General features: G+C 36.3%; 1 protein-coding gene across 1 annotated transcript in view; it reads left to right on the top strand.

The window, feature by feature from the left end:
* Positions 1-23273, top strand: part of HCN1 (hyperpolarization activated cyclic nucleotide gated potassium channel 1) — a 391355-nt gene extending 368082 nt beyond the window's left edge. The window contains exons 7-8 of the mRNA XM_056112052.1: positions 14791-14955; positions 19718-23273. Of these exons, the coding sequence (XP_055968027.1) occupies positions 14791-14955; positions 19718-20595 (1043 nt within the window). The 3' untranslated portion in view covers positions 20596-23273. The remainder of the gene's footprint in view (positions 1-14790; positions 14956-19717) is intronic.
* Positions 23274-23955: the final 682 nt, after the last annotated feature.

Below are 23955 nucleotides of genomic sequence, written 5' to 3' on the forward strand. Positions count from 1 at the left end.
TCATATCATTATGTAGTTTCAGGTGTACAGTACTATAAATAAATAAGTCTCTGTATTCACATAGATAAATATAAAGTTAATTTTATTATAGTTATAAGCAATTGCTTTGAAGTTGTTCTCATGCTTTTAAAATCAATTACACTTCAGTTTTTAATTAATTCTAAACTTCTTGACACAGAATCATTATCTGTGATAATCTTTCATATTTCCCATATTTACATCTAACAACTATGAGAATTCTTTCTAAAATAAAATCAACCAACAAAAGAAAGCTCTCTCGCATCATCACCAAATCCTAAGAACTGATTTGAAATGGAGCCTTAGACCTCCCTACAGATTTAGTAAGTCCTAATCTGTTTGCTGACAAGACATCCAGGTGCCGCTTATGTACATTACAGTGTGGAACACATTGTACTAGAAAATCCAGTCTGAATCACTTGAATGAACTTTTACATTGCATTGTCCAAGAATATGTATATTCAAACCTGTCTTACTGTGCATGCATATTCACACTTTTATACGTGTGTGAACCAGGAAGGAAGGGAAGTGCAGGTGACAACTTTCTACTATAGGAGACTTGTGGATGCATTTTCTAATTCAACTATTATTTGTGCTTTACAGTTTTTCACTTTATGTAAGCATAACAGACCACCTAGGAAAACAGAGCTGTCAAGATATCACTTCAATAAAACGCACTTGAGGTTTCTAAGAGCAAAAATCATTTGATGAATTTTTCAAAAGCTGACTGCTTTCTAAATGCATTTATAATTCAAGGTGTTTGATTAACTTTTAAAGAATTTAGTGTTGGTAGACTTTCAATCAAAAGGGAAAAATTGGAATGGTCTGGTAGCTTTTTAAAGAAGATAGAAGCAGAAAAACTGTTGTCTTGCCCTTCTTAGCTTTGGTATTCTTAGCAGTGATTATTTTTTATCTACTCAACCAGTACACTGAAAAGTCCAAGTCAGGCAATAAAGTATTTCATTTGAAACATATAAGTACTATTCATAAGTATTAGCAGTTCAGTTTTCTAGATGGTAAAGTGTAATACTGATTTTATTAGGACATTAGACAGTTGAAAGACTCACAGTGGATCCTGAAGGCACAAACATCCTAACCTAAGGAAGGTATAGCAAGAAAATAAAGGGTCAGGAATAGAAAGTGAAAAATCTTAATGGACCATCTACATGTCCAGTGAAATAAAATAATCATCTCATAAACATGTGTACAGTCAATACTAATAGATAAAAAAATAAGTAAATATAAACATCAGTAAGACCAGAACTTTTCACGAGGATATGGCAACTTAGAATGTTGTGTTTGGCCTGGTTTAATAGTAAATTCTTCCCGTCTGGTGTATAATATTCTGCTTTTATGTCTTTTTTTCCCTTTGTTATTGAGCCAAATGATATGTGACTGAGTCTGTAGTCATTACTAGACATTGCAAATGTGATTGCTATATTCTGTGTTTTGTTTTTGAGCTATACTGATGCGTGCTTGAAGTCCCATGTTGACAGTGCTCAGTGAAACATGTGGAGCTGGAGATTGAACCTTGGTCTCCCGCAAGCGAAGTATATGCTTTAGGCCCTTGATGTAGCTTCCCAGCCCAATAGCTGTACATTCAATAAAGACCTTATATTTTAGTTTTAAAAAAATAAAAAGAGGCCAATAATAATGTTCCATCAGAGGTTAAGATGTTAGATACTCAAGGTAGAATAGAGATCCAAAATATAAGTTTTTCTAGAGCAGTAAAGAACGTCTGTGGAAGTGAAACTGTCTTACTAATGACAAGTCTGAGGAATTGGGATGGTCAGCGTATAAAGAAGTATTTTATGAGAAACTAAAAGGTGTGGAATGTTGTTATACTTCACAAATTTGAAGCTATTCTTACACGAAGCCTTACTTTTTCTTGGTTCTAGTAGTTGGAGCCTAAACATTAAGAAAAAATTACACAGAAAAGGAAAGAAACATACAGACAACTGAAGGCACCTATTATGAAGAGTAGTCATACTTTGCTAAATTATTGCTGGAACGTTTTATTTTATCTTCATAACATTTCTGCCTCATATAACTTTCCTAAAATGCTGTAGATAAGTCAGCACTCAGAACCTGGGCTATTCATCTTCATCTCTTTGATTCAGATGGTATGAATTCATCAAATGTATGATATAGAGGTGTTAAGATTTCTTTACAAGGCAGTAACTTTGGATAGTCAAAATTATCATAAAAACATGAGTAGTTTTATATATATATAATAACTTTTAGTAATCTCTATTTAGAAATATTATATCTAATCTTTCAAAATATTATAAAATCTCAAATATCTTCAGACATGTCAAATACTGCAAAATTTATACTTATTTTATTTTTTTATTTTGGTTTTTGGGTCACACCTGGCAATGCACAGGGTCTACTCCTGGCTCATGCACTCAGGAATTACTCCTGGGAATCAAACCCGGGTTGGTTGCATGCAAGGCAAACACCCTACCCACTGTGCTGTTCCTCCAGCCCTTATACTTAATTTAAATTTCATCCTACTCTAAATAACTGAATTTGGAAAAGTTACATCCACTCTGCTTAAAACCATTATAAAATGTGAAGCATTTCGAAATATATCAAGTACTACAGAACTTTTACTTATTTAATATGCTATGCAATAAGCAATAGTAATAATTTCCTTGGATCACTATCCAGATTCATTTGATACATAAAGTGCTTCTATCAGACAAGCTTGATATGGAAATTTACATATGTCAGATGTTTCCTTCTCCTATTCCATGAGGAGTATCTTACCAGTTTACTAGAATAAATATAGAAATGTAATAAATGCAAATACGGAAAAAGCATAAAAGTGGGATTTTCTTTAGCCCCTTAATATATGACACTGGATTATGTACCTAATAAATTTATATGAAGTTATTTCACCTTCTAATATCAGACACAAAATAAGGAAGCCATTTTTGTTTAGGCTTCTATTATTAGTCGAGTACAAATTTTCCTCATATATTCCAGAAACTTGAATATGATAATTACTTTACAAAGTTCTAATAAGTTCATGATTGTCTCAATGTAACTGCAATACAAAGATCTACTTTTAAAGGTTGAAAAATATTTCTGAGTTGCACAATTAGCACAGCGGGTAGGGCGTTCGCCTTACAAGCGGCCAACATGGCCAACCCGAGTTCGATTCCTCCACCCCTCTCGGAGAGCCCAGCAAGCTACCGAGAGTATTCGATATGCCAAACACAGTAACAACAAAGTCTCCAATGGAGACGTTACTGGGCCCGCTCGAGCAAATCGATGATCAACGGGAGGGCCTTTACCTTTACCTTTACAATTTTTGAGACCATTCACCTAGCCCTGTGAAATGACTTCCTCCAGAGGACAGTAATGTCAGTTAAGTTGAAATACATATAATCAAGGTTACCTAATGTTAGAAAAAAATAGCGTGAGTAGTTGATATATCTATATAACCTAAGATTATTAAAAGCATTATTCCCCCCCCACTCTGTATCTCCTCTTATAGTGGGAGGCCAAGTTTAATCTTCTGGAACATAGTTGTTAGAATACTGAAATTCAAGTTTTCCAATATGCATGCGATGAGATATAGTACTGTTGGTTTTCCTTCTAAATAAATAAAAATATTTGCCCTGTAAAAGAAAATAATAATAATAACAAACAAAAACAGCTTACCCAGTAAAGAAACAAAGGTCGCACAACCAAGAGATGGTCAGTGTATAAGATGCCTGCCTTGCATACAGCTGATGCAGTGGTCCACTCTACGGCAATGCATATGGTCCCCGAAGCCCCACCATGACTGTTTTCTGTATACAAAACCAGAACACACACTGTCCTGAACTTTATTCCAACATCAAATATGGTCCTTGAGCACCACCAGGAATGATCCCTGAGCAGAACATGGAGCCAGGTGTAATCTCTGAGCCCTTTTGGTCTGGACCAAAACCCAAAAATTAAAAAATAAACAAAACTATCACATGAATTAAAATTATATTTCTGGTTCTCATTTCTTGGGACTTAATTATATAATTTTGAAATTTTATTCAGATGAGGAGCCTATTTTCAAATGAATTTTTACTAGGTGTCTTAAGACAGTGATCGTACCCCTAGGAAATTTCTTGTTGAGTTCTCAGAGAATAAATTAACAGTTTTTTAAAATAATATAAAAACTTGGAACATTCAACAGGGTCTTAAAAATATACCAGAATACTCCTAAATAAGTTTGTCTTTAAACTGCACTCAGCTCAGTCTATTTATTCTGAAGATAACATAAAGCTTTTGACAAGTTCCATTACGAATGAAGATGGTGGCCTCTGTCATTTTATCTAAACTTAGGAATACAAAAATAGTGTGTGCCATGGATTTGTCTACTCTCACTTATATATAATAAAGTATTTGTCATTTTTTTCTGAAGCCAAGATTCAATGTCGCATTGATTCCTCAACTAAGAGAGATAGAATAACATTACTATATAATTGCTATCTTTAAAAAAAAAGTCTTCTATTATCTCTGGTGATTAAGTCAGTGTTTAGGAAATAGTCATAAATCCTACAACATAAAAGTTGAAAATATTATTATAGTATTTGCAAAATTTTTAAGGAATTAAACATCTGAAATACAAGTGACTAAATTTGGTTAGTCTATTTCCATCCCATTTCCTAACACTCACGTACATGGACAAAATAAACCATAGAAATCACTCTGTAATATCATCTCCAGATCTATTACTCAGTAAGATCTCCAAAATAACAGTATATCAGGGTAAAGTTAATTTACAAAGAAGCATCTGCTTCTTTCATATTAAGCCTCTAAATTCAATTCACAAAATCTTAGACTGTCTTATGATAAAATAGGTTTCAGAAATTTTTAAGTGTGTGACATATCATAATGATGCAAAAAGTCATCTGGAACCAATGAAGCTCTAAAACGAGAAGCAACTAAAGTGCTTTTCACACCAAACAATGAATTTTCTACTCTGCTGAATTTGCTTTCATTTACTAGCTCTTACAAAGAAATGTTTGAGGAGCAGTAACAGCCAAGAGTTTTTTGTTTATGATGATCAAAGCCCTTTATATAACTTCTCTAAGGACTTTGTTAGTGAAGTCTATATTTAGTCCTTAGATTTTCCATACCAGACTCAGTCATTACTTTTATCAAGTATCTTACAATTCAGTTCAATGATTCAGTTCTGCAAAGTACGTCACATACAAAGATCAGTGAGAATTTAAAGATTAAAAAATGACTGATTTCTAAAATAATGATTTTATTTATTTTTTTAATTTTCAGAAATTATGAACATATTTATTCTAAGTTGGTCAGAACTTTTTGATAACATGCTATATGAATCTCTATATAGCAACATTTTCTGTTACCAGTCTAGAAATTCATACAAATTGTGGATCACACTGGTTAGCAGTGTTCTATGTCTAGGGAAGCTCGGTTATGTTTACAATTTTTCAATTTGGTTTGGAAGGATTATTCTTTTTCTTTGGTGCTTTTTTTTCAAACTAATATTGTTAGTATGTCACAAAAAATCTGTGTGTGTACTCCTTAATTTGTGGACGAATCACTAGCTCTAAAATTACTTCACTTGATCACTTGACTTCCTGTTAATCGTTGATTTGCTTGAGCGGGCACCAGTAATGTCTAATGTTAATAAATTTCTAAAGATATAATTTAGTATTGCAGATAATATAAAATTTAGATAACACAAATGTTTCTTCAAATCCTCATAACTAAGCTTAATCAGTTTGAGATTATGACACAGGACTCCAAAACCTCAGGTTATTACTTTAGTTTACCAAAAAAAATATCTCACGCAACCCAAGAAATTATATATGCACACACACAAATATATATATATATATATACACACACATATGTATATTTCACAGCTTCAGAAACTTACAAGAATAACAATGTTCTTTGTTAGCATAAAAGAAAATGCCCAAATTGAGTATTGGCTTTGATTGCAGAAATCATACTATTAAGTATGTAACTACATCATAATTCTAACTAAAATTTTATGCAGAAATATTCGGTAGGGCATTCGCCTTACACGCGGCCAACATGGCCGACCCGAGTTCGATTCCTCCGCCCCTCTCCGAGACCCCGGCAAGCTACCGAGAGTATTCGATATGCCAGACACAGTAACAACAAAGTCTCCAATGGAGACGTTACTGGGCCGCTCGAGTAACGTCAATGAAGTTTTTTGGAGATAGAAACAGGAAAATTTGAGGGTGATATCTTATAACACATCTACTCATTTTTCTTATATGGGCCGGAATGATAGCATAGGTGGTAGGGCATTTGCCCTGCATGTGGCCGACCGGTTTCGAGTCCTCCGCCCCTCTTGGAGAGCCCAGCAAGCTACTGAGAGTATTCCACCCATATAGCAAAGGCTGGCAAGCTACCCATGATGTATTCGATATGTCAAAAACTGTAACAACAAGTCTCACAATGAAGACGTTACCGGTGCCCACTCAAGGAAAACAATGAACAGGGAAGGACATTGAAGTTCTACAGGACTTATATGCTATCAAAAACTTCTCCTTTGGGTAGTTATTTTTTCTTATCAATTACAATATTTAGTTGACTCATGAGTTGTTATTGAGTACATTTACCTTTATATAGTCACATATATATATATATTTTATTTCTGTATGTATATTGCGTATTCATTCTTTGAGGATGTTTCCTCACATAATAATGATGGTTTGCTGAAAATCACTTTTCAGTTCAGTAACAAAAAGCCCATTTGTTATGTAGCAAGGTATTCAGTACCTATCTTTATCTTCCCTCTTTCCAGAGATTGAAATTGATAAAGAAATAAAATGTAGAGGCCAGAGAAATAGTGTAATGGGTAGGACGCTTGTATGCCACTGACCCAGGTTCAATCCCTGGAACCCCATATGGTCCCCAAATCCTGCCATGAGCAATCCTTGAGCACAGAGCTAGGAGTAAACCCTGAGCATAGCGAGTTGTGGCTCAAAATAGAAGAGAAAAGAATGGAAGAAATAAAGGAAGGAAGGAAGGAAGGAAGGAAGAAAGGAAGGAGGGAGGGAGGGAGGGAGGGAGGGAGGGGGGAGGGAGGGAGGGAGGGAGGGAGGGAAGGAAGGAAGGAAGGAAGGAAGGAAGGAAGGAAGGAAGGAAGGAAGGAAGGAAGGAAGGAAGGAAGGAAGGCAGGCAAACCAGAGAAATATCTGATACATCAGTGTATATGTGGGGGCAATCAAAAGATGGGAGATTGCATTAAGTTTCTAGAAGACAAAAAGTAGATATGTGTAAAGTATAGATAATATAGATTCCCCTGTAGACAGAGGGAAAATGTGCTTTGATTCTGGTTAATAGAATGACATATATAGTTAAAGAGTTTCTTTATCTTATCCAGTAACTAATTGAACTTCTCTTAATGAGTTATCCAAATAACCCATTTTAAATCCTCCCTTGTTGTCAAAATTGGTCCTGTAATACTGTTCTGGCCAATAAGATGTTGGAGAAAGTACTTTAAAGACTTTCATTCTAAGATTTGTCTTCTTCATGGGAAGAAATGAAGGTGGTTAAGTCTTTCTCTCTGTTTGGATGCTGCTGTGTGGGAATATCAATGCTGGTCAGTCACTGAGACTGTCAACATTTGATTATGAGAAACAAAGGAAAGTCAAGCTAGCAAAATCACTTGGCATTACTGACTTGCTAAACCAACACTAACCCAGAATCCTCCCCCCCCCGCCCCCCAGATAATTGCCTAGAAATACAGTTAAATTATTTCATTAGATAAGCCAGTGTTATTCAAATATTCTGTAACAAGCAATAACAAACAATGAAGAAGTTTTGAAGATTAAGGATATAGTAGTTGTTTTCTGTCTACACATTCAAATTCATCAAATAAAGCAGCACACCAGAGAACTGATCCCCACAGCCAAGTTTGGGTGGGAGGTCAGGGAGTGAAAGGAAGGGGACTTTGGGGAGAGCAAGGTGTGGACACTGGTGATATGTGTGGTGCTAGAAATATGTTAGGGAAAGTCCAGTGAATCAAGATGGAAGTCCCTGGTGAGTGGAAGAATAACGAGTCTTTTCCACACTGACCAAGAGTTTGGGTTGCCCTCTGCCTCCAACAAAGGATCTACTCTGTTTTTAACTCTTCAAATGCAGAAGCAAGCAAGGCTTACACAAGCTAAATTGCAGTTAAGAGGAGGGTTTGAGGAACAAAGGGCTTTACTTAACACTGACGACTTTTCTGTACTGGTCTCTCATTCTGGTGGTTTGGGGCTCTCTGTGCATGCAATCCAGCACCGCTTTTCTTTACAGATCCCAATGCCATAAATTTCTATCAGTTTCCCTCACACCATCACAAAATATGGTAAATCAAAGAACCTCAGTTGATTAAGAAAAGTTTTTAAGAATAATATATGTATGTGCAAGGGTATGGGGATATTGTTTGCAATTAGACAAAGGTTTTAAGGGCCTTTGTGGGGTAGGTACATGGGTCTCCCAAATAGTGCTCAGAGGGCCTAGGGGTCCCATCCAGAAATTCTTCACCAGCCAGGCCAGTAGTTCAATGTGAGGGGCCAAGGATGCCTTGCAGCTACCACCCTGCCATGCTAGGGGGTTTCCAAGCTACACTGGCAGTTCTTGGGGGCCTTGCAATGCTGCTTGTGGGACTGTGTGATACCTGGGATTATATAATGGTTTAACCCTTATACTAGCTCTCCAGCTCCAACGAAGTAACTTTAAAGTGAACAAATGGAGGGGACATGCATTGTATTTCGCATTCATCAAGAACAGGAGAAATGGTGTTAAGAAGGAGCCCTCCCAATTTATTCCGAACCCTCAGAGTGACGGTAGTGAGAACTGAAGCCCTTGAGAAGTAATAAGAGCTAGACAAGGTCATAAAAGTGTGTGTGTGTGTGTGTGTGTGTGTGTGTGTGTGTGTACGGGAGCTGGAGGGATAGCACAGCAGGTAGGGCATTAGCCTTGTACGTAGCTGACCTGGGTTTGATTCCCAGCATCCCATGTGGTCCCCTGAGCACCACCAGGGTGAATTCCTGAGTGCAGAGACAGAAGTGACCTCTGTGCATTGCCGGGTATGACGCAAAAAGAAAAAAAAATTGTGTGTGTGTGTGTGTGTATGTGTGACGGGGTGAGGGTGCAATTTAGTGACCATATAAAAGAAACGGACAGAAGCTTTTTCTTTGTTTCCCTATCATATGAAGACCATGCTGACAGAATGGGGCCATCTGCAAGCCAGGAAGAGAGCCCTTACCAGAACCCAGCAGTATTATCACCCTGATTTTGTCCCCAGAGCTATGACAAAAATAAATTTCTGTTGCTTATGTTCAAAAATGTTTGTTAGCATGCTGGTGGTTACTGATGAAAGATAAAGGGAAAGGTGAGGAGAAAGATGAAGGGAAAGATTCCAGGAGTCTGGAATCTCTGAATACACATACAGGGAACTGTGGCCAAGCAGAGCACAGATTTCCTTTCAGAACTCTAGAGAGATGCCAGAGAAAATGGCAGAGCCACCAAGTTACCACTGCACAGAGAAGGGAAGAAAGAGAAGTGCAGAATTGGACCTGCGGTGGAAAGATTCTGCCCCTCTTTCCTCACTCTAAAACATTTATTCTCCTGACGGGAAAAAGCTGATGGTTCTTCCCTAAATGAATAATAGAACAGAAAAGAGATGTTGGTGACTCTGAAGCAAAGCCTTCTCCTCTCTGCCATACGGTACCAATAGAGCAGATATGAAGATGGGCACCTCTTCATTCTAAACAGAAATTCCAAGGCAGTGAATTCGGGCACATCCCCCAAGTTCTCATCCTTAAATATAAATGAATATCAGTGAATTACATGAAGAAAGATTTCAGCATGAAAGGGGAAAACAAAGTAACAGAGAAATAGGGATTACAGAGTTGAGAGAGAAAGAAATCAAGAGACTATAATAACTACAGGAATAAAATTAAAAGGCATGTCTTATTTCTGCAGTTATATTGCTATATATTTTAAATATAATTTGATTGTTTCAAGTGCACAATTCAGTTTTTAAGAGAAGTTAAAATTATGAAGCCCTCATTATAAGTCAGGCTTTAGAGCATTTTATCACCTAATAAGATTGCTGTTTATTAATAATCCTCTTCTGCACACTACCCACTCAAGTAACTACTAATATGTTAGCTATCTCCATAGGTTTACCTTGTCTGAATATTTAGATAAATGAAATAATATGGACTTGATGTCGTGTTTCCTATGTTTCTCTTTGTTTTGAGGACCATGTACAGCCAGGGCTTACTCCTAGCTCTGCATTCAGAGATCAATTCTGGAAGGGCCTGGGGGAGTACATGGGATGCCAAGGATCATACCCGATTCATGAGATGCATGCAAGGCGAACACCCTAATCTCTGCACTATCACTCCAGCTCCTATATCTTGTTTTGTTGTTGTTATTGTTGTTGCTTATGTTTGTGTAGGGTAGTGAGACCATATTCCTTGTAGTATATATTCATCTCTTGAAACTAGGAATCAGCACCTGCTATGAGACAGAAGAAATGTTACACCCTCAAAAACAATAAGTATGATGAAAGTAGATAAAGGAACAAACATGATGGCTATCAATATCTGTATTGCAAACCATAATGCCCAAGAATACAGAGAGAGTAAAAGGAAAATTGTTGCCATAGAGGCAGGGGGGTTGTGGGGAAGGAGACTGGGGACACCAGTGGTAGAAAATGTGCACTGGTGGGGGAATGGGTGTTATATCATTGTATGACTGAAACTCAAATGTAAAAGCTTTATAACTGTATCTCACAGTGATTCAATTTGAAAAAAAGAAAAAGAATTTTAAAAATAAAAAAACTTTAAAAAATAAGTATCTCATAAAAAATAAACAAATATAGGAAAATGGAAGTCACTTGGAAATTTAAAATAATAAATACCAAAATAAATTATGCTTAAAAAACTGGAATGTTAAGTTGAGGAAGCCAATTTAATTGATTACAACAGTAATCATTGTCAACATATTTTGTTTATATTCTTTTGTATCTTATTTTATCTGTTGTTTATATTTATATCATAGTTTTTTAAATTCTTTTTAAAACATTTATGTTGAGGCCAGAGGGTTAGTCTGTGGACAGGGGGCTTGACTTGCATGTCACCAAGTTGGGTTCAGTCTCTGTCACCACATATATTCCCTGGAACACGGCCAACAGTGTTTCCTGATCAGGCACAGCTGTGTATGGCTCCCCAAAACTCCCCCGAAGTTATGCACATCTACAAATAACATTTCAAAGAAAGTTGAAGGAAAATGCACATAATAATATACATAGAGAAATATTTTCCATCCTTAACAGGAAATGTTGTACATTGTATTTTCTTGCATGTGATCATTTTAAAATACAATTATAATCTTACATGTTACTTTTTAAAAATAAGCTTTTATGCTCATTCTATTGTTATCATATAGATTTTAAAAGTTTTACATTGGCCATGTATTTACTAAAATCTTATCTTTTTTACCTTAGTGACAAAATTAATCAACTGTCTCTAGAAATAATCGAAGTATAATATTATACACAGATTATGCTATCGTTTTAGAATGTTTTTTCTATATCCTCCAACTTTATACCCCTCTCCCCACCCATTTAAGAACTTGTTAAATATTTAAACAATCCCCTCACTTTCAGATGTATATAAATATGTAATGTGTAACCACTTTGACAGCAACATTTTTATAATTGTAGAAATTTTCCTGTTAAGTTAGAATATCTTATGAAAGTCTTGATTGAAAAAATATGGATGATTTATAAAATTTATTTTATTTTATTTATTATTTTTATGTAGGAGTACTGCTATTTATTCAGCCACTGATTAGCTGATTGAATTGTGCATGAACTCCACCTTTTTTTTTCATTTTTTATAATTTTATTTATTTAATCACTGTGAGAGCATTTACAAAGCTTTCGGGTCTAAGTCTCGGTCATACAATGAAACACCCGTACCTTCACCAGTGCCCATTCTCCACCACCAAAAACCCCAGTATACCCCCATCCCACACCCTCCCCCTACCTGTGGGGCAGATGATTTCCACATTACTCTTTCTCTACTTTGATCACATTCAATAATTTGACACCAGACCCACCATTATTATTTGAGATTTTACCCCAACACTCAGATCTGCTGAAAAGGCACCAGTAGACAATTTGTGCTCTATTGCTGGTTATGAATAACATATGATGTCGAGTGGCTGCAGTAGGGCCATGTGATTTTGAAATTCCAAAATTTTAACACTTAAATCTGGAGGGATTTCTGCCAAAAGCCACTGGTTTTCTAGATTTGCTCCTGAGTCTCTGGGATCATGGCCATTAAGCAGTTTGATCAGAAGCCAGAGAGGCCGTTTGTGGGCGATGACTTGGGATCTCGTTGGGGTGGGGAGGACAGGACCGGTTCCGCCCCCATCCTGTGAGGCCCTGCGTGTCTCGTCACTGGGGGCCCAAATCTCACTGTCCAGTGGCCTCTAAAGGATGGCAGCCACTGGGCCGCCGGGGGGAACAGACCAAGGCATAAAACCTATTCTCACCTGGGTTGGCCCAGCACCAGTAACCTACTTCTGGGACCAGATGCATTTCTGCCAAAAGCCGCTGGGTTTTGAGATTTGTTTCTGAGTCTCTAGGATCACGGCCATTAAGCAATTCAATCAGGAACCAGAGAGTGACTCTAGATGGTCACTTAACATACAAATATCAAGCAAAATTAAGAAGGATAACATTTCTCATCAGTTTACATGCCGTTATGTGGCAATTGTAAAGTATATAATATAAATTCATTGAAGCAAGCATTTAATGTTGATATTAAGTTGAAAATATTCATTTTACATTGTTTTGATTAGAGTTGATGGTAAATTCCATGATATAATAATGTATCTTACTATTATTATGCAGTGAGATTTGGACCACATCTGACAGTGCCCAGGGTCTATTCTTGACTCTTGGGGTGACATTTATGGTTCTTGAAGAACCATGTGGTGCTGGAGATTTTAACTCAAGATGGTGGGATGAAAGGCATGCTCCATAACCACTGTACTAATGATCCTGTCCACAATAATATATCTTGTTGTTAAATATCAACCAGGTAATTTTATCTTCCTATAATATGAAACAGACACATGCACACACATGTGCCCCTGAATGGGAACATAAATATAAATATTCCACAATATAATTTATTAAATTTTTGATATATTTCTCACCATAAACAGCACCAACATAATTGTGATATTTTATATGGTAATTCCTAATCTTTCTAGATTGGTTCAAATGCCCTAGCTTGCCTAAATTCAGTCCTATCATTTTTGTTAAATTACAGTTACAAGATCTGAGATCCTTAAGAGCTTGCCTTGTGCACAGATGATCAGAGTTCAATCCCCAGTACCTCATATGGTCCTCTGAGGACCTCGAGGAGTCATCCATGAACTCAGAGCCAGGAGTAGTAAACCCTGAGAACCACCTAATGTGGCCCCAGAACAAAGAAATACATTACACTTAAATAACTTCTTCATTAAAACAAACTTAATTTATTAGCAGCACATAATTAATACAAAAGTAGATATGTTTGATTCACATCTCCAGGTCTAACATCAAGTATATTGCACCTCTGACATGTTTTTCTCACAATATGTTCTTTAAATAAGTTCAAAGGAGGGTGAATACCATCCCTTTAAATCTTTATTTTTCCTATACTTTCTTCTTTTAGAAAACATATTTCTTTCTCATAAGAAAGGATGTTTTTCTGATAAACTTTTGCCAATCCTTTGTTCAAATTGTGTATTTTGAAGCTGAAAATTTTAATTATTTCCTTTTTTTTTTTGAAAATAGGGATTACGCCCAGAGTTGCTTGTGGGTACTGTGATGCCTTCCCAACAGAGCTCTGCTCCACCCCACACTGGGCGCCTGATGTTTCAGTGTATGGGCCTGCTGCACACTACTCTGGAGCTGGCCAGAGGTGCAGGTGTCACCAAGGCCACCCTGCTGTTAGAGGATCCAGCAATACCAAAGATCAAATTCATCTTCACACGTGCTAGTCATAGGCTGGAGGACTTAGGCCATCTGATGGACAGAATACTATTTTTGTGTTGCTGGTTTTGGTGTTTTTTGTTTTTTAATTGAATCCACAGGGATTTACTTTAAGAGATTGTGGAAAATGAAAATTAAAGTGACCACATGTAGATTTATTTAGCTAGGACACAAAACCAAACACGGCAATATTTATGATAAGATTTTAAATTTCAATAAAGAAAGCTCATTAGATTTTGTGAAAAAAAAATACATGAACAATCATTTGTACTGATCTTATTGGGAATATATACTATAAGACATACCTATCATGTACTTATCTAAACCTCTTGAGTTTTGATTGATTCTAGAACTTCCTAAGGTTTAAGCTCCCATTATTTTCTGTCCACATGATACCATCTGCCTTCTAGAATTCATAAATACTTCTGTTTGATTATAGAATCTTCCGGTTTACAGCTCTACTGTAGATTCCACAAGGGAAGTGGCACATAGAGGTTAGAGGCTTAAAAAAAAAAAGTTTGGTCTCAAAAACTGAGCATTAGAGATTGAATACTTTTAACTGTCAGAATGGATTCATGAATAAAATAGAAAATAATACTAATCATGCATGCTAGCCCTGGAGAATTTTATAAGGGGGTTAGCGGGGTTGGGGGAGAGAGAGCTGAGTAACCACCTCTAAAGGAAAATTACAAACCTGTCTTTATTTTTTTTAATAGAGATTTGCCTGTTGACCAAGGGACGGCGCACTGCCAGTGTTCGAGCTGATACCTACTGTCGCCTCTACTCACTTTCTGTGGACAATTTTAATGAGGTTCTGGAGGAATATCCAATGATGAGAAGAGCCTTTGAGACAGTTGCCATTGACCGACTAGATAGAATAGGTAGGTACTCTCTTTAGTTTTCTATTTTATCAAAATTACACTTTAATCTGGTGGGTTAAAATAAATTTCTAGCCATAAATACAAAATGCTGGTTCATAGAGTTAGCATGAACATAGCAACTAACTGTAACCACATAATCTAAAAAGATCTGAGGCTTTTAGCTTTCTCTTCAAAATATTCTGGATTTATTTATTCATCTCTGTTTTTACTAGCTAAATAATCTGTATTCCTCATTGATGCCCAAACAATTTGAATCTTCAGGTGAAAACCAATAGTAAAAAATTTTAGATAGTCAGAAAGAAAAGGATAGACAAAAAAAGATTGCATTCATCTGGGGGACATAAAGTAACAAAATAGGAGATTAATACCCAAGAATAGCTGAGATCAGTACCAGGAGGATTACTCCATGGCTTAGAGGCCAGCCGGGCATTCTAGGGGAAAGGGCAGCTCAGATAGAGAAGGGAGCACCAAATAAAGGGTGTTTGGAGGATCCTTCCAGGAGGGGAGATGCATATTGAAAGTAGAATATGGACCGAACATGATTGCCACTCAATGCCTCTTTTGCAGACCACAACACTCAAAAGGAGAGAGAGAACAAAAGGGAATGCCCTGCCACAGAGGCAGGGGGGGAAGGGTGTGGGAGGGATACTGGGATCCATGGTGGTGGAAAATGGGCACTGGTGGAGGGATGAGTATTTGATCATTGTATAATCAAAACCCAAGCACAAAAATTTGTAAGTACAACTGTACCTCATGGTGTTTCACTAATAAAAATTAATTTAAAAATTTTAGATAGAATAACAATCAAACTAACAACATATTGGTATGAGTCTGCATTATAATCACATTTTAACATAAGAGTTTTTGTGTTCTTTAGGATTAACATTTTTACTATGTGATAAACTGAAAATTTTCTTTATAGTCATCTCAGCTGCTTTTGAATGTTTGTAATAGACTCATACATTAAAAAGCCTTGATAGAAGTGCCCTAGATAGATGCTTTGCTTTGAAAACATCAAGTTATTTTGAAGTCTTCTCTGTTATGAATTTAAAATGTATATATTTGTAAATAAGATGTTATTAGTCACACTAGTTGGGAAAAAAATTTATAGTAAAGTTAGATCACAAGGACTTTCTGTTAACTTCCAAAGATATATTGAAACATCCTATCAGAAAGTAATATGCACCCAATTTGCCTATCCAGACCTCCTCCTCACCGCATCATGCTCTTTCTTTTTTTCCTTGCTTAAATCTACCTAATATTCATATCTCCATTTAGTTATCATTTCTTTGTGTAAACCTCTATGACCATCTGCCCTTCTACTCAAGGCCTGAGTTTCCTGCATATATTCTCCCATATCACTTAGAAGTTCTTTATCACATACCGCTTTTCTTACTGCAATTACTCTATCATGCTAAGCTTTATTAATGTAGATATCTAATTCCTATTACATTTACTACCTAGTGTATAAAGAGTATTGATGAAGAGGGTAAGGGAGGGATGAAGGAATAAATGAATTCAAGGGAGATGGGGTTGGGAACACTTAGAAGTAAGCAAAGATGAACTTCAACTGCTTTATTATTTTAAAGGCAAGGGCTCCCTTTGCTGTGCTCATCTATGCCCAAAGTATAAGTAAGATTATCCAACATTTGTCTTTCCCCTCTAGCTTATTTCACTTAGAACGATGCCTTTGAAACACACTATGGTAGGAAGCTATTGGTACTTTGGTGGGTGTGGTGTACTCCTAAACTAATCATTTCCCTTTAAACCAGTGATTCATCAACAAAAAGTTGTTAAAAATATATTTTTAAATGACCCATGAATTAAACACAAAGATCATTTGAATAAAATACCATTTAACAACAACAAAAAAACTATAAAGGCAAGAATGTTTCAGTGATGTGTTCTTATATCAGCTTCATTTTCTGCACATCACACCTCTCTATTAGTAGGACAATGAATAGTATGCCTAACATGCAAAAATCTAGTTAGGAGAAATGAAGGTAGTATTTCAGCATTACCCTTAGGCATAATAACATAACAGAGGCCCAAGAAGGAGTACAAGAGTTAAGGTGCTTGCCTTGAACACACTGACTCAATTTGATCCTAGACCTCATATAGGGCCCCTGAAGCCCTGCTGGGCATGAACCCTGGAGCACAGAGCTCTGAGCATTGCCATGTTTCACCCTAAAACAAGACAAAAATAAATGATAGAAATCCACAACTTAGAGAACTAAAGGAAGTATTGCGATAAGAGAGGTGATTCCCCTAAAAACACCCTTTCTTCATTTGAAAATAACTTCCATCTGATGTGTGCATATCCATGGCAAGCTCAGAGACTGATTTCTAGTCATAAGGGTTTTTTCCTTCATCTAGTTAGATATTTAGACAAAACTTTAAAATCAGAATCACAATATCCATGGCCAGGAAAAACAGGGGTAAGGAGGACTATACAATGGTTAATTTGTTGTTAACCACAAGTTTGTGTGTGTGTGTGGGGGGGGGGGGGGGATCAGGGTAGGTAAGATAGAGAAGAGACTATTATGACAGTCATAGCTGGGAATGATCATGCTGGACAAGATCTGATGGTTAAAAGTAGGTAATAGATATTCTTGATAACCTTTCAGTATCAATATTGCAAACCACAATGCCCAAAAGGGGAGGGGGAAGGAGGAGAGAGAGAGGGGGAAAGAGAGAGAGACAGAGAAAGAGAGAGAGAGAGAGAGAGAGAGAGAGAGAGAGAGAGAGAGAGAGAGAGAGAGAGAGAGAGAGAAAGAAAGAAGGAAAGCTCCTGCCATAGAGGCAGGCTGGGGTTGGAGACCGGGGGTAATTGGGAGAGAACCTGGGGACACTGGTGCTGGGAAATGTATACTGGTAGAGAGATGGGTGTTGGAATACTATATGACTGAAATCCGATCATAAATAAGCTTTGTAATGGTCTATAAAAAAATAAATGAGATATTTTCATATGCTGGTGGGAATAAAAAAAAATAAAATCAGGGTCACAGTAGAAAAATTCTGAATCTGATACTCATATTTACACTCATTGAATTCATCACAGTTAATTTTTATTAAAAAGATTTTATGAGGGACTGCAGAATAAGTACAACGGGTTGTAAGTGTCCAAACAGGATTCGATACCCAATACCTCATATGTACTGCCAAGCCTACCGGGAGAAATCCCTGAGTGCGGAGCCAGGAGTAAGGCCTGAGCACTGCCAGATATTAAAAAATCCTAAAACACCAGAAAAAAAGAAGTTCATATGAAATGATTTGCAATCAATAATATAAAAACAAGTATTTCCAGTTTTAGTTCTTGCAGAATTCTATTGGTAATTTGAAAGTTTAGCCATTTTAATACAAGGTCACAGATAGATTTGAATATTGACTATTCACATGACAACAAGAAATAATATCTTTTTCAATTTTCTGGTTATTTCCTAAAGATATATACTATAATTAGCTATGGGAATATGCTAAATAAGTATTTATATTCATTACTGACAATTTTGATGAGGGACTGCGGAATGAGTTTTTTGTTCTCTGAAAAATTAGGACAAAAGTATAAAGAGACTGATTATTTAGGTAGCCATTTAAAATAATTTCTTTTCCCAGAAGTCAGTTAAATTATGACGATTTACAGTTCAAAAATAGTATTTATTACTTCTGATGTGATTTTTTTCCGTAGCAATATAGCAATTGATTCACTTATCCATTTTAATATTCACCCAGATATAATTTTATCAGTGATCCCTTTAAAAATAACTTTATTTTATCATTCTCTATTGATTCTAATTGCTATTCTGCCTGGAGACTATCTGCTTACTGAAAACCTGCAAAAGTCGATAAAAGGAAAGGAAGTAGATCACATACAGTTCTAGAGGGAGCCTGGCGTCTCTCATGCCCTTGATCCATCCAACAACTTTTCAGAAGAGATAGCAAAGTGGTTCTCAATATGACTGCAAAGTATTCCACTGGCAAAATTTTATTTTAAATTCCCAAAACTTGGACACTAATTTTGTTTACTCTGGTTAAATTGCTAGGATCCAAATGAAACTGAGTATTTTTTTTATTTTAAAGTTTTATTAAGACACAATAATATTACAAACTTATTCGTAGATGAGTTTCAGACATACTGTATTCCAGCACCAATACTTCCGCCAGGGGCACCACGTCATCTTTGTTCCCTCCCACTTCCAAATGGATAAGTGAATCAATTGACAAGCACATTTTTTAAGTTTAGTTGTTCAAGTTTTGATCTCTTGTTTCCAGTATTATTGACATTTTACCCAGCCTCATTAAAATATTATCCTGCTATCTTTTCTGGACAAATGGGATTAAGAACATACTGGTTTCAAAAACCAGAGAACAAAATAAGATAAAGTCTTGAGTAGGGAATCCATTGTATTTTTATTTCTTTGAAAACTAACTTTCCATTCACATCTTGGCCTCACACCCTTATTACTCAAAATGTCATCCCCTAGCCATCAAGTTTGCCTTCATGTCAAAAATAACTTCCACTTCTTCTATTAAACGGCAAAATATCATCTTAGGAACTTTTCTCATTTGCCATGAGCAGATTATAAAATTTGTAGATATAAATGTAAAGGGAATGGTGGACACTTCTGTTTGATGTCTAAAGGTGAGTCGTTGGGGTATCAGCATCTTCTAGAAAACACATCTGTTTGTAGGGACCACTCTCCTGGAGTTGTCAATAGTGAACTGCAGGCTTTTTAAGTGCCCGTCTTTCTTTTGCTGACAGGAAAGAAAAACTCAATTCTTCTGCAGAAGTTCCAGAAGGATCTGAACACTGGTGTTTTCAACAATCAGGAGAACGAGATCCTGAAGCAGATCGTGAAGCATGACAGGGAGATGGTGCAGGCAATTGCTCCAATCAATTATCCTCAAATGACTGCCCTGAATTCCACCTCTTTAGCTACTACTCCCACCTCTCGCATGAGGACACAGTCTCCACCAGTATACACAGCGACCAGCCTGTCTCATAGCAATCTGCATTCCCCCAGCCCCAGCGCCCAGACCCCTCAGCAGCCAGCCATCCTCTCCACCTGCTCCTACACTGCTGCGGTCTGTAGCCCTCCAGTACAGAGTCCACTGGCCACTCGAACTTTCCACTATGCTTCCCCCACCGCTTCCCAGCTGTCACTCATGCAACAGCAGCAGCAACTGCAGCAGCCCCAGCCTCCGCAGAGCCAGCAACAGCCCCAGCAGCCACAGACACCCAGCAGTTCCACCCCGAAAAACGAAGTGCACAAGAGCACGCAGGCGCTTCACAACACCAGCCTGACCCGCGAGGTCAGGCCCCTCTCAGCCTCACAGCCCTCGCTGCCCCATGAGGTGTCCACCCTGATTTCCAGACCTCATCCCACTGTGGGCGAGTCCCTGGCCTCCATCCCTCAGCCCTTGGCAGGGGTCCACAGCACAGGCCTGCAGGCAGGGACCAGGGGCACTGTCCCCCAGCGGGTCACCCTGTTCCGACAGATGTCTTCGGGAGCCATCCCCCCCAACCGAGGAGTCCCCCCAGCACCCCCTCCACCAGCAGCTGCTCTTCAGAGAGAATCTTCCTCAGTCTTAAGTACAGACCCAGATGCAGAAAAGCCACGATTTGCTTCAAATTTATGATCCCTGCTGATTGTCAAAGCAGAAAATACTTTAATAAACTGAGGATATTCTCAGATCTTATTTTATTCTATCTCCTGATAGATCCCTATAACCTACTATGAAGAGATATCTTAGACAGCTCTGGCCTACATGCAAATTGTAAAATATATATATATATATAAATATACATATACTATGAAATATATATCTAAATTCCCAAGAAAATTTCAAAGACCTGTTTAGCATTCAGTGTTATATGTCTTCCTTTCTTTAAATCATTAAAAGATTTAAAATGTTGTTGTAAGATTATTTATTTTTAACCTACTTTTACTTAATTCCTTTGGTATATGTATTTCTCTATTTGATGAAGAGTTCTTGGATTCAATGAAACAAAACTCTAATTTTAAAAAGGCAACTCAAATGAGCATTAACTAAATAGCACCAATAAAATCTATATTCATTAGCTATGACTCTGCATCTAAATTGTTAGTCATTATTATGGAATATTAAATAGAAAATCCCCTTTTATAGATCTAACTTGTATCTTGGTGCTTTTGATTTTGAATTAGGCTAAGGAACACACTACATGCTTGACCACATAGCAGACTAGTGTTGTCATTATTCCCTGAATATCCCTAACCTCAAACATATTCACTGATCTCTCAGAAAGCTGTGGAGATGTTTGTTTTCATGTGTTATTGGACTTTCACCAAGACTCAATCAATGTTAATATAACTCTTCCACCCAAGTAAAAATAGCTATTCTGTGCCGTATGAAGGTAAAAGTCATCATTTAAGGATTTAGTTTTCTTGCTTCACTTCAAAACTTAGAGTTTTAAATTTTGCAAAACCTAATTGTGACAACTATTCAACTGTAATGCAATGGCTTGACACCTACAATATTATTTTTAACCTGCAATGTTTTATAAAATTGTATGCTTGATTCTACAAATTGCTTGTATTACACTGAAAACCATTACTTTTATTCCTCCTTGCCATAATCAAGCAAATGAAAGTAGTCCCTGCATGCTTTGGGGGAAAATATAGGTTCAACTCAGTCATTGTAGGGAAAGGAACAGTATTTCTTATTTCTAGAAAAGTATAACCGTTCATAACTTGCCTATCTTAAAATTCCTATAAGGCTGACTTTGATCTCTGACTTAAGTCTAGAAGTGAGGTTTTCACTTTCATTTAATATTATTCTACTGTTATTATTATTTAAATAATGATTTGTAAATCACAGCTTGATTTGGAATTGCCAGTGTATTCTGCGTCTTTACCGTAGTTGGTAGTTTACTGTGGTGTTAATTTAAAGAAGTATACTATAGTATCATGTCTGTTTGGAAACACACACTTTTGCTGTATGTATATTGTAACTAAATGGCTAGTCAACTGTAAGGCATGTGTTAACTAACATAGCCCTTAGATTGGAGGTTTGTTCTTTTAAATGTGCTGAGAAAAGTATGAACATGGTTTCAGAAAGCAGAGTTCAAAGTGAATGTCTAAGCATTGTTTGTTTGTATGTTTGTTTGTCTGTTTCCTTAACTCTTTCCATGGTCTGTATGCATCTGCTTCTTCTCAAAGAAGTCTTTTAGTAATCATTTGTGCCTAATGCATCCCACGAATCTGGTGGATGACTGGAACACAATTGGAAGATTCCTAATAACCAACTTCTAGAAATAACACAAGTTAAGAGAATGACCTAGAGTGGAGGTCTTCCAGGTCTTTGCCACTGGTGATCTATTTAAGAAGAAAACAAAGATCACTCATGAAACGGGGCAGGGCCTCTAGATAGACTTGAGGACAGAAATCAAAACAAAAGCAAAAACTCTAAAACGGATCCATGCTGCCTGTATGCCTTTTGTGGATTTAATACCAAAATGAGTTGTTATGTTTATTTCCTAACAGCCCCCAGCTTGTGTGGAAGTAATCAACAATGCTAGTCAATGTACCGTTATTAACATGATGGTGACACGTGATGGCATGTCAGTAATGGTGTAAGAAAGGGATCGCTCAGTCTACCTAGAACCTATGGAAAAGCTGCAAGACCAATTACATATCAGTACAAGACTCATTTATTTTATTAAAATATTGACAATTAACTTCAATTTATTAAGATCATGTATTGGTCCTTTAAATTATTAAAGGTTTACATTTGATAGGACTAATGAATTTGGTAGTGAAATATTTTTATATATATAAAATTTTTGTTTTTTTTTTAATTTTGAGCACTATTGGGAAACAAGCAAAATTTAATTGCATGGTCTTTCAGTGCAACCATAAAATTTTTATTCACTTTGTAATAGGATGGATTAAAAACTAAAAGCTAAGGTTTATATGTTAAACTAATAAAATGGTACAGGGTAAATTATATAGATATATATGTATGAATATATATATTCTTAGACTTAAGGGGGAAATGACACTATTCCTGTAATATAAAGGTTCATTGCTAGGTGAAAAGTGACCTCTTTTCTCTGTACATCCTTAAGCCCGCAAGTATGGAGTTTTAATCTGTACAGAAAGAAATGTATTATTGAAAAGCTTGGTCTTTCTGCTGCTGGGAAAATAATAGAATAGCTAATTCTAATGAAAACTGTATGATCAGGGATGAGTTAGAGTATTTCTTGTCTTTGCTCAAAGCCATACATATATAAATATATATAAAGATTATTAATAAATTCAGAAAATAAACTAAAATCATGAATATTTCATTTTATCCATATACTCTAATCAAATATTTTGTTTTATTAATGAATGCAGATTTGTTTCTCTCTTCATACATTTTACAAAAGGTCTTATACTTGGTAGTCTTTATAATAATAATTATAGATATTATACGATCAACTGTGAAAAGGGAGGAATTTAAATAGAAAGTGGGTTTTACAACTGATACTACGTTTTGCCTTTTCTATATAGTACAGATTGATTTTTTCTTATTCTTTTTTTCTGTTCCTCAGCATATAGATGTTGTTCAATATTAAAAAAAAGCCTTTTTTTATTCTATTATTGGATATGAGGATGAGAAATATTTGCCCTTTACTACCCTTATACAGACCTGTTTTATGATGACCTTCATCCTTGAAAATGCTTTGGATAGTGATAAAATCTCTATACAAGTTGGCTTTGAGTTATCCTGAGATAGAGTTTATTATAATAAGAGAAGAATTCCTAAAAATTGCAAGGATAAATGACAGGAGTAGCAATAGATTCTGTTATTCATCAAATAAATAGCTTGTCTCCAAGACCCAGTGATGACTTTATAAGTGTGTGAGTCCGTGATGAATGTTGCTCCATTTTAAAAAGGTATCTATTTTGTGAACATAACAACTGCAAACCATCACATAGTAAATAGTCAAGTTATTAGAATTTTTAAAGAAGT

This window comes from Sorex fumeus, unplaced genomic scaffold (assembly GCF_029834395.1).
Source record: "Sorex fumeus unplaced genomic scaffold, SorFum_2.1 ptg000015l, whole genome shotgun sequence".
NCBI lineage: Eukaryota > Metazoa > Chordata > Mammalia > Eulipotyphla > Soricidae > Sorex > Sorex fumeus.